Genomic DNA, 13406 nt, shown 5'->3' with positions numbered 1-13406 from the left:
GGATATGCACACTAAAATTCCAGTGCAAATTCATTTAGCTACCCAGAAAAACAAGACATAGTAATCATATTTGCTTGTGTACAAGAATGCTATTCCAACCTCTCTATGCAGAGTGCCTATTTTTTAAATCCTTTTATTGCACTAAGTACCAACTTGACTATGTATTACAGCTATCATTCTTACGTTATTTGTAATGTTGTCCATATAATTTTATTTAACAGTATGTACATATGCATCAGCTTTATTTCTGTTGTCTTGTAGAATCTGTAAATGTACCTCACCAATAAATTGGAAAAGGAAGTAATTTCTATCTGTAAGGCCTTACCTAAGTCATGTAGAAGGTAACAAACTGAATCTAAGAAAGATGTTTCATTACACAAGAGATCACATGTAAAATAACCAAAGACAAATATAACTTTTGATGTGCTTAATGTGTTCCCTAGCAGCTGTTGTTTGACCTGTAGTCTGCATCCAATCTACTGTAGCTGTATCCAGCTGCAGACAGCTGTAACTCTTCTTTTTATTGTACCATTCGAGGGATAAGTGCTTTCCCTATTTCATTCTGACTGAAGGATTTGAACAGCCAGTGTATCATATCAGGAAACCAGTACAGTTTTAAAGTGGTTAACATTTATGAAAAACAGTATCCCATTTTATTGAAATCAATAGTTAAGTGGTTAACTCAGTTAAATGATATCCTGTACATCTGGATTTCAAATGAGAAAACTTCAGAAATAATGTCTCAGTATATCTGTTCTTCAGTTACGTACATATAATGCTCTTAACAGTCAATTGAGCATTACAATTAAATTTTGCAAAAGCAATCATCTGTTCCTGCCAAGTCAGATTGAAGTTTGGAGGGTGCCAAGGTTGGCAAAGTTTTATAAAGCACTCCACAGTGCGTACCATGGGAACTTAGTTTTTAAAAAACCAGGGCCTTTAGGCATCATATTTTTACTTTTTTTTATAGACTGTGAAACATATTTCCTAGTAGATGGAAAAGTTGAGGATTATGCATGTAACACAGTCCATACTTTCAGCTTTTTAACTGCAGAGTCACACTATATTCTTCTAAATCACAGCATGAACTTCTGGAGAAGGCAGAGTGTTAATACTTAAAGCCACTGATGCACTAAATGTAAAGGTAGGCATATTGATATACTTGATGCTAAAGGCAAGATGTGTGAAGACTGTAGAGTGTTGAAGTACCCAAAAGCTAAGAAGCATCTAACAGAGGAGGAGTCCAGAAGCTGTAACGAGCTGTTTTGCTCAACTGTACAAAAGGCAATTTTATTTTTAAGGATCTTGTTAGATAAAATAATGCAAAATGCTCGTGCAGTGATGGTGGTTCTAGTAGATTACCTAGTGATGTATGGGCACCAGAAAAGCACAGCCTGAGAAATTATCATTCAATTTCCAAAAAAATGTAGGGCATCAGTAAATAGATCGTGTTTTAAAAGACTTTTCTTCTTTAAAGGGAAATCCAGGGCAAAAAGGAGAAAAAGGAAATTCAGTGTATGTTTCACATTTTGGAAAAGGACCTCCAGTAAGTATCCGATCGTGAAAAACATAATGTCTTGTAGGAAAACATGTATGGCAAGTGTAATTGTTCTCATGACTCCTCACTGTTTAATAAAGCATGGTGCAAAAAAGATTAAAAGCAAATATACAACTGGAACAGATAGCTGGTGATCTTAATAGCTATAAAGTTAGAAAATACCCACAACAAAGCTTGTAATGATTCATTTGCTAAATGATTGTCATTACAGGGAGACAGAGGTGATCCTGGACCCCCTGGCATGCCTGTAAGTACAGTCAATGGGTTCTACATGCTGTTTGTCTTGAAGATCTTTCAGATTTTCCTTCTTAGTGCAGTAAATAAATATTGAGGTTTCTCCCTGCCTGCCTTAAATAGCAAAATTCCAGGATAAAGTCTAACAAACTTCCAGTGCCTATAGTCTGCTCCCATGACCAGTTCATGGTGGCTGAAAAGGAGCAGAAACAGACCATACCTATCTGCATTAGCTCTGCATGGAGCAGTTGATGTCCTGGTACTCACAGTTTGCAGAATATATTCTCCATGGAATTCAAGATGCGTAGACATGTGACACCTTCTTCAAAGTATCTGGTGGATCTCCCAAGAATGTGCAGCACACTACCATATTTTGGCCATAAAAACATGCAAGAAGAAGAGAGAATTTAATCTGTTGCTGCGTCACACTCCTAATGGCATTGTGTTCCTCTTCTTATGCCCTTCAAAAAAGCATTCACTGATTAACTGTAGCAAGTCCCGACACTGTAGCACAGTTACTGACAAATTATGCTTTCAGTCCATTAATAACCTACAACTCTGTATTGTCCGGTATCTGTACAGTATTATCCAGAAACTGGTGCTGAGCTGCTCTAGCGACAGTGAAGTTTCAGGATGGTAGAAGTTTCAGACTGTGGGTGGAATGCAGTGGCTAGTAGACTGAATCCAAGTGATACAGGCATTTTGGAGGGACTAGTTTTGTGGAGAAAAGGGTAAGCTATTGGTATTTTCACAAACAGACCTTTTGCCATCTTTTCCAGGGACCTAGAGGGACAAGAGGTACAACGGGCCCATCTGGATACCCAGGCCAACCAGGCTTGCCTGTAAGAGCACCGCAGTTATACAGCCTCGTATTTTTCAGGATGTGCATAAATTCTGATCTACCAATTTTAGAACTTGCCTTAATATGAATCAAAGCCTAGAAATCATTTTTCAGGCAGAAACTCTCATGAGTTTGGAAGTTCAGAAATTGGAGCATACATTGCTCCTTCCCATGCCTGTGTGAGCACATTTCATCTTGGCAGTCTGTGGTCATGGAGGGATGCTGCTAGTGCTCTCTCCTTATTCCCTGTGGGAGACAGGAAAGTAGGAAGCCAGAGTTCAGCCCTCCTGAAAGCGCTGACCAGATGAAGTGAATTGCACTTTGGGGTAGGTGCATCTCAAGAGGAAATTCTGCCTCTAGGTGCTACTGGCAAGAGGAGGTAATTTTCAAAGCAAAGCTATCTCTAAATCAGACATATTAACTTGTCTTAATTCTCTTTTAAAGGGTATTCCAGGCTACCCTGGTTTGCCAGGTGAACAGGTAGGCAATGACTTTTCCTGAAGTTGTTAGTGAAATAATAGATTAATTTATACAAATATTTGAAATGTCCTTTATTGTTATTTATTGCCAAGTATTTCAAAGGAGTTACTCGTTTAATTTCTAATGTCAGCACTTTCTAATTACCTTCAAACTGTGTACATTTTTTGTCAATTAGGGAAATCCAGGTATTGGAGTGGATGGACAAAAGGGGGAGCCGGTAAGAAAACAAATATTATTAAAGAAATAAAATATTATTAAATATATTATTGCTGTAGAATTAGAAGTATAATAGAGTATTGTTGGGTTCCCTGGAACCCATTCCTTTGTGGCTGTGTGCTCCCACTAATCGTTTTTAAATGGAAGGAGAAGTAATAGAAGTTATTGAATCAGTTAATTCTGTGCAGAATTGATTACTTCAGTGAGCTGCATACAGGAATCAAGTGTATTCTGGAGGTTTTTGAAAAGCAACAATCAATGTGTTAGTTAGCGTTTACGTAACAATTACCTTCTATACAGAAACTGCCTAAATAATCACAGCAGTACCCTCCGGTAACAGTGGCTGTACCAGATCAGTCACTGAATCTCATCTCATGCTGTGTCGTGCAACCGATGCCCAGGAAAGGGTGTAAGAAAAGGACAAGCACATAATAATCGTTCCTCTCCCAGTCTCCACCTGTTAGCATACTCAGGACTTACAGAATTATTGTGGAATATTTGATTTTTCTTCTATGAATTTGTCCAGTAACTTCTCAGAATTTGTGCAAGTTTCTAACATCCACAACTTTCCATAGCAAATCAATAATTTCATCTTTACATTCACAAAGCCATGTGCTCAAAGGCTTTGGTCTGGAACACAAGAGACTGTATGTACATACAAGAGGTTTGACAATCCTGTAACCGTCTCCACAGCCGACTCAGAGCAGGAACAATGAGTACAGAGTTCTCATTTATTTCCTTAGCCAGAACATTATTTTTAATGACTGAGGATAGTAAAAGGGGATGAAGATCATCAACCTTGCTCATCTGGGGAGATAACAGAGCTCAGTACAAACCTTTATTTATCTATGTGTATTAGTACCTGTTCAGTGAGTACAGTAGTACAACAGGAAGACGTGCTGAGTCTCAGTGAAATGCTGCGTGGAACAGAATCTCTCTCTGCTGTTCCTTTGGCTTCTACAGGGGGACGTTGGACTTCCTGGGCCACCTGGGTCACCCCTGTTAGTTGGACCTCCTGGAGCTCAGCTGTTCAAAGGAGAAAAGGTGCTAATTTGTTTTCATATTTAATTGTGCTCAACTTGGCAAGTACAATCCTGTGATGTAATTTTTGCAAGGATGGCATAGGACAATTTTTTCTTTCTGTAATAAACCATCAGCTTCAGCAGAAATCACCATTCCTGCAGGCTTTCAGGAGAGGAGAGCCCATGTGTGTGTTAGCTCATGTCCTTGAGGGAAGACTGTCTTAATGTAGAAAGGAGGTACTGCGCTTGCTTTGGTTTTCCTCACTTTTTGTCATTAGCAGATCATATTGCAGGCATCTCAGGTAAAGTTGGTTAGTCTGGTATTGAATCTTTTCTGTGGCTCTTCACTAACACTTCTATTTTGCAGATCTTTGGCAATTATTCTCTCTGACATTTCTCCAATGTAATGTTTTGAACTATCAACCTAACCCTTCTAGGGTGCTCTTTTAATATGAAAATCAAATGTGATTTTATTGTCTATTTTTAATGCAAGTTCCTGTTATTCTGTACTGTATTCCAGTACTTCTTCAATATCACACCTACTGTAGACACAGTTGTGTACCTGAAAACATTAGAATGTTTTAAATGAACAGAAGTTGCTAAAACTGCATTACAGAGCCCTGTATTGCAGTCTCTATGTCCTCAAGTCTGGTTTGCTCAAATACACAAATGAAAAGGTCAGTCTGGCATTGCCAGCCCCTGCAGCCTCAACTCAAGGAACCGACAGATTTCACATACTGGATCTTAGGCTTTGATTATGCAAATGGTGGCTATGTACTGGTGTACAAGGACGAGGAGAAGGACCAAAAGAAGTTAAATAAACTCCCCATGTTACTGCGAAGTGTGACATATACTGCTGTGCAACACGCAACGTGATCATGACCATGTAGCCAGCCATGCGTCCCGTTCAGACTGGGGCTATGCACCAAACCGTAGATTTATGCATTGGAATGCTTGCATTAAACTAAATAGAGCAGCAAACAAAAAAGAACTACTGTCATGCATGTTTGCAGGAACAAAGCCCTAGTTAGTAGGCCCCTGCAAGTGAAAAGATACATCTGTCTCGCTCCACAGTCATTATGATGGTTTGACAGTGTTAACAGAAATAAAAATCAGTACATAATTGTTTTTCTCATTTTCTTCTGCTTAGTACACCTAGAGGAACAGGGCCAATGCTTAACAAAATACTGTTTAACAGTTGTAATTCAGAACAGGACTTCAAAAAAGTTAAACAGCCTACAGGCATGTCCTGCATATTAATATATACAAAAACTTTCCTTGTATATGTAGGGCCAAAAAGGATTACCTGGGGTAACAGGATACAGAGGGCCACGTGGACCCAAAGTAAGTAATGTGATGATTTTTTGTGGTGCTCGCCAAGTCTTTCTGTGGTTATTAAGTTAATCTTTTAAAGCACAAGGTGATGGAAGAAGTAACAGCATCTGTGCTGTGAAGTTTAATCACCATCCAAATCAATGTGAAAGCAAAAATATTTTAAAACCCTTTGGAAAACTTTTCAGAGTCTGTTTTATATGTACCTGCTGAATGTTGCCTGGTAGCGAAAGGTCAGTGTTGTTTCCAGTTGGGCTATTGACACATAACAGACTGGAACTGTGAAGCAAAGAGAAGCATAGATTGTTTTTTCTCAAGAAGAAAAATAGAGGAGATCTCTGTGTGTTCTTAATGTGGCATGATGTATGTTTCCATAAGTATGTTAGGGAAAGACTTAAACTTCACATTATGGGTATCCTCAAGAGCAGAGAAGTCAGAGCCACCTGTTTGGAGAAAGAGTTGCTGTTTGATATCCATTCCAGCTTTTCTTTTTTTTTTTTGTTTCTGTCAGTATAATTAGTTTAAACATTTATGTGCCAGTAAAATGTTCCTGGATGCTGAGCAGAAGCAGCCACAAAAAAGATTCTGGAGTCTTTATTGCTGATAGATTTGGAGGAGGAAAATCCACAGGCAGGAAACTACCACATCTTAGAAAATCAGAAGATAACTGGGGACAAAAGAATGAGTCTAGTTTCTGTTAAGAACTTATCTAGCTTTGTAGGCATAAAAGAAGAAACAAGAAGTCTAAACCTCACATTTCGTGAGTTCTATGTATAGCACTTTCTCAGAAATTCATTTTCCATCATAAAAGGACCCCAGTTACTTAGCAGTGGGAAAGGAGACAAAACTGATCTTTTTGTATCAGATTTACTTTGAAAAAGATGGGCTTTATATTCTTGCTCCCATACCAGCTATACATGTAGATAATAGTACACTTAGTTATAAGCAGAAACTGAGAAATTGACTGATGCAGCCCAAAAGATGCCCACAGCTTTATAAAAAACCAAATTAAACTGCTGAAAGCACATTAAGCTTGGAGAGGAGACCATAGCAAGCTCCATGAATAACTGAAGCTGCGTAGGCACTGCTAGTAGTGCTGTATGAAGCCCCAGTGATTAAGCCTAGCAAGTGAAACAGGAACCATTAGCATAATATATATATAGCTTTATAAACATGCACAAAAAATAAAATTTATGTCAAACTTCACTGATCATCTTGTTTAAACAAAGTATTTTGAATGCTCCAGGGTATACTTGGGAGAGGAGAAAAGGGAGAAAAAGGCATTCCTGGATTCCCCGGATTGCAGGTAAGGATGTTGCAGTTTAAATTACTTCACAAATTCACTGTAATTAGGTTCATAATATATTTTGAAGTTTAAGTTTGCATATCCAAGGAAAATTTTAAAGATTTTTTTAAACTAATCTGTCATACTTTCTGTATAGAATACTTTGGAGTCCTGCCCTGGGACTCACCCTGTCTCAGACTTAAACATAAGCTCATACAGACTTTCTGTCCTTGGAAAGAAAGTAAATCTGTAGAGTTATCCTCTAAATATTTAGAGCTGCACAAAACTTCTCTGGAGTAGCACAGTACTAACACAGCAATTTTAACGTATTCCATACCTGCCGATGGCAATTTTTACAGCAGCTTGTGCTTGATGTACGTAACAGTGCTCACATACAGCAACACATCCACTACTGTGCTTCGTGCAATATGATAAAAAAAATTAAGTGAAGACCTGTCTGGTTTACTTTGGGCTGTAGTTCAAATTCACGCCCATCTCTCATGTAAAGTGTTTGCAAAAACTTTGCCAAGTCTTTGGGCAACATCCCAAGTAATAATTAACTGAGGAATATTAACTGATTAGCAATTCTGAATAATAATATTACTGGGAAGTATCCCAAGTAATAGTTATCTAAGGAACATTAACTACTCAGCAGTTTTGAATAGGTGTAATTTTGAATAAGCTGTTACTGTTTTAGCTCACATTCTACTTGCTTTCATCAGGGTAATCCTGGTTCTTACGGACCTGCAGGTTTTCCTGGAATGAAGGTAAGAAGACATAAAGTATAAGCAGCTCCCTCAACAGTGGGATCAGTGAGATTTGGTTTTCTGTGGATCTGTGCAGATTTGGAATTTCTGCATACTTGATAGCTCACATTGCGTTCCTTCCTTTCTCTCCTGCTACCTGTTGCCACAGAAGTTGTATGAACTCTTTGTCTTTGAATTTCTGTCACTCTCTGAAATTTGGCTGAAATTGGCTAATGGAATCTGAAGTTGGCGAGCAGGAGGAGAAGCCAGTGGGATATGAATATAGCATGATAGAAAAGTTACACAGCATGGTAACTTTTGTTGACATAGTGACATTGTTTTTGTAATTTTGTGTTACATGCATGCTTTGTTTAGCTTTCTGGGTGAAGAAATTCCAGTTTTGCTGTTAAGTCTGCTAAATGTCAGTTAAGAACTTATAACGTCTTACTGCAGTAAAGAACAGCAGATGTAGGTATATAGATCTAGATCTTGCCCTTTTTCCTATCCCCTCTCTCCAGCTCATTTTCAAATCTGGTTAAGGTAATGATCATGTTATTCATAAATCACATTAAAGTACAGATATTTGCATCTAGAGTTACGTTCCAAGTGACTCTTTTTATCTGCAAAATTACTTTTTACGCTGCTTTTTACTACTGCTTACCTAAAGAGTTTGAATACTGGATGGATGAGTATATTAGTAGATCATAAAAGGAGAGGAGGAACTGATATGCAGCTGCTTTCCATGCAACAGTAGTTCAAGAGGATCATTCAGCAGGCAGCAAACCAATTTCAGCTGTATTAAGCAGACAGTCTGTTAGAGACTGCTGGTATGTTTTCCAGCTAGTTCTGTGACCTGGCTACACTGAATCTGCTGACCACTATCTAAATAACCTGGTGATACAAGTTGGTTTTGTTTTTTATTTTCATAACAGAAGAGGTTCTATGAAACATCCCATCTCTTCTACAAACCCAGTGAATTTTCTGAAACAAACTGCAGATGCTATTATAACATGACAGTATCATGTGACTGCCTCACTGGGTTTTTGTTCAATTACTTACACTAATGTCTTAAAGGATTAATCAAATTATATTTATGCGATCCTTTCCAGGGGGAAACAGGATTTGCTGGTTTTCCTGGACAACGTGGCTATCCAGGCATAAAGGTAAAAAAGCCATGAAACACACATACGCACACGCATTCCTCTATATAAATATTAATGACTCCTTCCAAATGTACCTGCTTATCAGACCATTTCCTTTTCTACGGTCATCATTACTTTGAAGATTTAGTGTTTTCGTGATAGTCATAGTTACTCAACACAGTGGCAGTAAGTAGCAATGTAAGTAAACATTTTTGCTTGGTGCATACGAGAGTGGGAATTCCATTTAGCATACCATGGGAACTGGTTCCTTCCAATTGCCAATAGTTACCTTTAACTATACCAGTATAGCTGTCTAATCCATGAATTGTAGTACTCTGCAAGTTATTTGTGGTTGAGCTGCATTTCCCAGAGATGCTTACTAGGTAAAGGAAACTGCTATTTAGGTCACAGTATGATTCTATAAACTTTGGTCCATGAACTAGTATGATAATTGGCACCAAATGAGGTGGCAAAATTTGATTCAGATGTGCGTGTTTACATGACTTACCAAAGTCTCTTTGCATGTGTTCAACCTGTTCACAGAAGTAGCTTTTTCAAGACAGTTACCAGAATAGAAACTGGACTCCTTCACAGAAGCTTTGATTAAACATTTCCTACTTTTGCTCACTTAGATGATGCTACCCATTTTACTTTATTTTAGAATGCATGCTGCTTTCCAGTAGGGGTTAGAAGTATAGGTGTCACATCCAGGGACCTAAGCAGTAAAAGGGGAGAATATTTATCTGAAAAGCATGGAAGAGATGCCTAATACCATTTCAGAAGACCCAGATGCCAGTATAGCAACATTTCAGAACATAAATTCATGGAATTCTCTTCTTCAGGCTGCAGAACTAACGATCGTGTTCTAATTCTAACACTATAAACTTGAATGAAGGGAAACTATTATATTTTCTATGGAATCTACAATGCTAAAGCCCATGCAGAATGGAAAAAGAGTTCTGGATGCTACTGTAGAAGGAGCAAAGCAGCAGTGAGTCTAGCTAGGGGGAAGCGCTGAGGAGTCACTGGGTTAGGGTACAAGTGGTCTGCAGTGTATGAGCAGGGGAAGGAGTGAAATGCGGCAGCGCAGAAGATGGGCGAGAGGATCATCAGTAGAGACAGCAAAGATGAAAAAGGTAATCATCGAAGGTCCTACCACAGTACAGAGGACAAAAGCAATACCACAGAAACTGCGACACTAATGAAATTGGCTCTAAATAATCTGAAATAGAAAAGTCAAAAATGTTTATTTCCCTCTGAAATAATCTTTTTGGAAAGCTGCATATAAAACAGTAATTTTCCTTGAAGCACAATTAGTTGCACCTGTGAAATCCAAGGAATGACACTCTAGAGATTTTAGCAAGAATCACCTCAGTTATACATTGAAGGTTAAGGTTGGAACGCACTCTACATAATCTGTGATGACAAAAGGAAATAAACTGTGGCTGGTCCAAACTTGCCATAAGTAGTATACTGCTAAAGACACAGTTGAAAGCAGACAAATAAAAAGCAACAAACGGGTTTCAAGAAGCATGTTTATAAATGAGAAATGACAATCACATGGAGTAAATAAGTAAAACTACAATAAAAACATCTGTTTTACTCACAGGCTTACTTGTTTCAAAGCTAGGACTGCCAGGAAAGTGCTAGATCAGCTTCTTCAGCCAAGATTTCATTGATGTAGTCGTACTTGGGGAAAAAAAATTGTCCATGGCCATTTGTTTCTCTGCCATTTTCCCATTAGCAGCTTCACAGCAATGTGGGATCATTCAGGTACTAATTAGACAGAAACACTGCATGTCTTATTTAGTAACAGAAAGATCATTACAGTCCATTACTCCCCAAAAGTGAAATCAAACCGCAAGTGTTGTATTGTTAAAAAGTACTTCACCCTGACCTGGCTTGCATGTTGTTTTAGTTGGGACCATCGTTAATAAACTTTAGACAAGGCATTGTATAGACAGAATAGTGCATTCTTCAGTCTCCATTGATTGCCCCAGAGCCTCAGAAACTGTCACTTAACACTAAAAACAGTAAGCAAAGAGTAATTAATTGCTGGTAGATTATACTAGGGAAAAGTTTGACTGCCTGCAGTAATGATTCGGAAAAAAGAAATTCCAATTGCTAATGCATGGAGCAAAAGAAAACCTATGAATTATGGACACAACATAAAAACAAATATTCAGGTTAACTTATACAGGTAAGTAAAATTCAGAATGATTGCACAGATGCAGTAGTTTTGTTTGAAAAACAACTGGATAAATCTGATTATTCCAGAAAAGTGCCAATACATCTAGTCTGCATCAGCTGTTCATCTGGCCTCGCCAGGTGTTGCTTATGAGCTGCTAAAAATCACATAAACTGGAGGAACAAGAATACAATTAAAACTCCTCCTGAGAATAACCTAACCTCATGTAGATTTTCTGAAATAAACACGTTCAAATAAAATCTAAGATACGTTCAGATTTAAGAGCAGGAAAGAGACTCAGGAAAAATCAGGTGCATTCAAAGTAGATTTCATCTTTTTAAAATGTTAACTTTCGCTTAAGGCAAAGAATGGACTTCAAGGAGTTGTTGGCATACCTTTTGATCCTTAAGTCTGGACATTGGCAACACTGTGTGGATCTTGAATATGAGCCAGCAACATGCCCTTCCTGCAAAGGCAGCTAATGATGTCCTGGGCTGCATTAGGAAAAGCATTGCCAGCAGGCTGAGGGAGGTGATCCTTGCCTTCTACTCAGCACTGGTCTCCATCCCTGGAGATACTCTAAAGCTGTCTGGATGTGGTCCTGCTTCAACAGGAGGGTTGGACAAGAAGACCTCTCCAGAGCTCCCTTCTAACCTCAACCATTCTGTGATAAATACGAAAAAACACAGAAGGCAATGACGTGCGGAAAGCAGACTCCACAATCTGTAAGACTGAAAAGTAGGGATGTTTATTCGGTGCCGGGCAGCACGGGGGGTAGTCCCACCAAAGTCGTGTGCGCCGAGCAGCAACATGTCTCTTCAATTTATACAATCAAATATTACATATACATTAGATTTCCCAATACACCTATACATATGCATCTATCCTCATTGCATATCAAAATCAGTTCCGAGAAATAATTTCCATAGACTCCTCCCAGTTGCACTTGCGCAGTGCCTCCTAGTGGTGGTCATCGGGGGTCCCAAGATGAAGGCCCATCCTCTTCATCACGGTGTCCGCTGATTGACCTTTGTTTCTGCGCGAGCTCAGTTCTGTCCTGGCTCCCATCCATACAGCAGGGTCGGTCTTGACCGGTTCTAGGCGACTGCCAGCCCCTACCAGGAACTAACCCCTTTGTATGGAGATGCAAGACTCCCTGCTTCGGTTAATTTAGACAATAGATAGGCACTGTCAGTTTTTTAAATGCACAGCAACTATTAGGTAATGCCACTTCTATTAAAATCCCTTTTAACCCCTTCCTTCAGTCCCCCCTTTTCAAAAAAAGTTAGTAAATTCTTTTACTATTCTTAATTCTGTTATAGTACATCATTATTCAGCATCTTTTCAAAATACTTATTGGACTCCAGCTTTCATTGTAATTGGTTCCTTTTCCATTTACTATAAGAATCTCCCATACTCTTGCAATTCCAAAGGCTACACTTCTTGAGCTTTAGCCGTCCTGGTCAGGAATGCTTCCGGCCAACCTGAAAAGGTATCGGTTAATATCAATAGATATCGGTACCCCCCTTTTCCTGGGAGTTCAGTGAAATCAATTTGCCATTGCTGCCGAGGCCCATTACGTTTTCCAATCTGACCCATTTCTGGTTTAGGGTTATTTTTCAGATTAGTCTGGAGGCAAAGATCACAGTGCTGAGTCACCTGTCTCACCGTGGTTTATAAGTTTCTGGCCACAATCTCTCTAATTAAATGTTTGTACAGAGCTTTTGTCCCCCAATGCCTTTTTATGTTCTTTCTTTATCAAATGTCACATCAGACAGAAAGGAATGATTAGTTTTCCCTCTGGGGTTTAAGCCCACCCTTCTTTATTATATAACTCTTCTAGATCTGTGAGAAGTTTCTGGTGTTCCTCAGTACATTCTGGCTTACCTTCTAGGTAGATTCGTCCATCAGGGATTAAAGCCCTTTCAGTTCTTACCTCCGTTTTAGCCACCTGTTTTGCCTCTCTGTCCACCAGCTCGTTTCCTTTTTCCAATTTTGAGCTCACTTTCGGGTGCGCCTTAATATGCATAATTGCCACTTTCTCTGGGAGTTGAACTGCATCCAGTAGTTTTAAAATTTTTTCTGCATGTTTGATATTTTTCCCTTGAGAGTTCAATAGTCCTTTTTCCTTCTAGATCGCTCCATGCGCATACACAACTCCAAAGGCATACCTCGAGTCTGTGTATATATTCACATCTTTGTCTTGGACCAATTCCAAGGCACAGGTTAAAGCAATTATCTCTGCCTTTTGCGCAGAGGTGTTTATGGGCAAAGGTCTTGACTCTATGATTTCTTGACTGGTGGTAATAGCGTACTCCGCGTGTCTCTTACCACTCAGAACATAGCTGCTTCCCTCTGTGAA

At 38.9% G+C, this 13406-nt stretch overlaps 1 protein-coding gene across 1 annotated transcript in view; it reads left to right on the top strand.

Moving 5' to 3' along the window:
* The window catches only part of COL4A4 (collagen type IV alpha 4 chain), a 73885-nt gene that overhangs the window by 20237 nt on the left and 40242 nt on the right, over window positions 1-13406 (top strand). Inside the window, exons 7-16 of the mRNA XM_075417321.1 lie at window positions 1478-1546; window positions 1770-1805; window positions 2572-2634; window positions 3078-3113; window positions 3289-3330; window positions 4293-4373; window positions 5642-5695; window positions 6930-6989; window positions 7691-7735; window positions 8824-8877. Of these exons, the coding sequence (XP_075273436.1) occupies window positions 1478-1546; window positions 1770-1805; window positions 2572-2634; window positions 3078-3113; window positions 3289-3330; window positions 4293-4373; window positions 5642-5695; window positions 6930-6989; window positions 7691-7735; window positions 8824-8877 (540 nt within the window). The remainder of the gene's footprint in view (window positions 1-1477; window positions 1547-1769; window positions 1806-2571; window positions 2635-3077; window positions 3114-3288; window positions 3331-4292; window positions 4374-5641; window positions 5696-6929; window positions 6990-7690; window positions 7736-8823; window positions 8878-13406) is intronic.

This window comes from Opisthocomus hoazin, chromosome 4, assembly GCF_030867145.1.
Source record: "Opisthocomus hoazin isolate bOpiHoa1 chromosome 4, bOpiHoa1.hap1, whole genome shotgun sequence".
NCBI lineage: Eukaryota > Metazoa > Chordata > Aves > Opisthocomiformes > Opisthocomidae > Opisthocomus > Opisthocomus hoazin.
The sequence above is the reverse complement of the archived record's forward strand: the minus strand, read 5'-3'. Positions and strand labels throughout refer to the sequence as shown.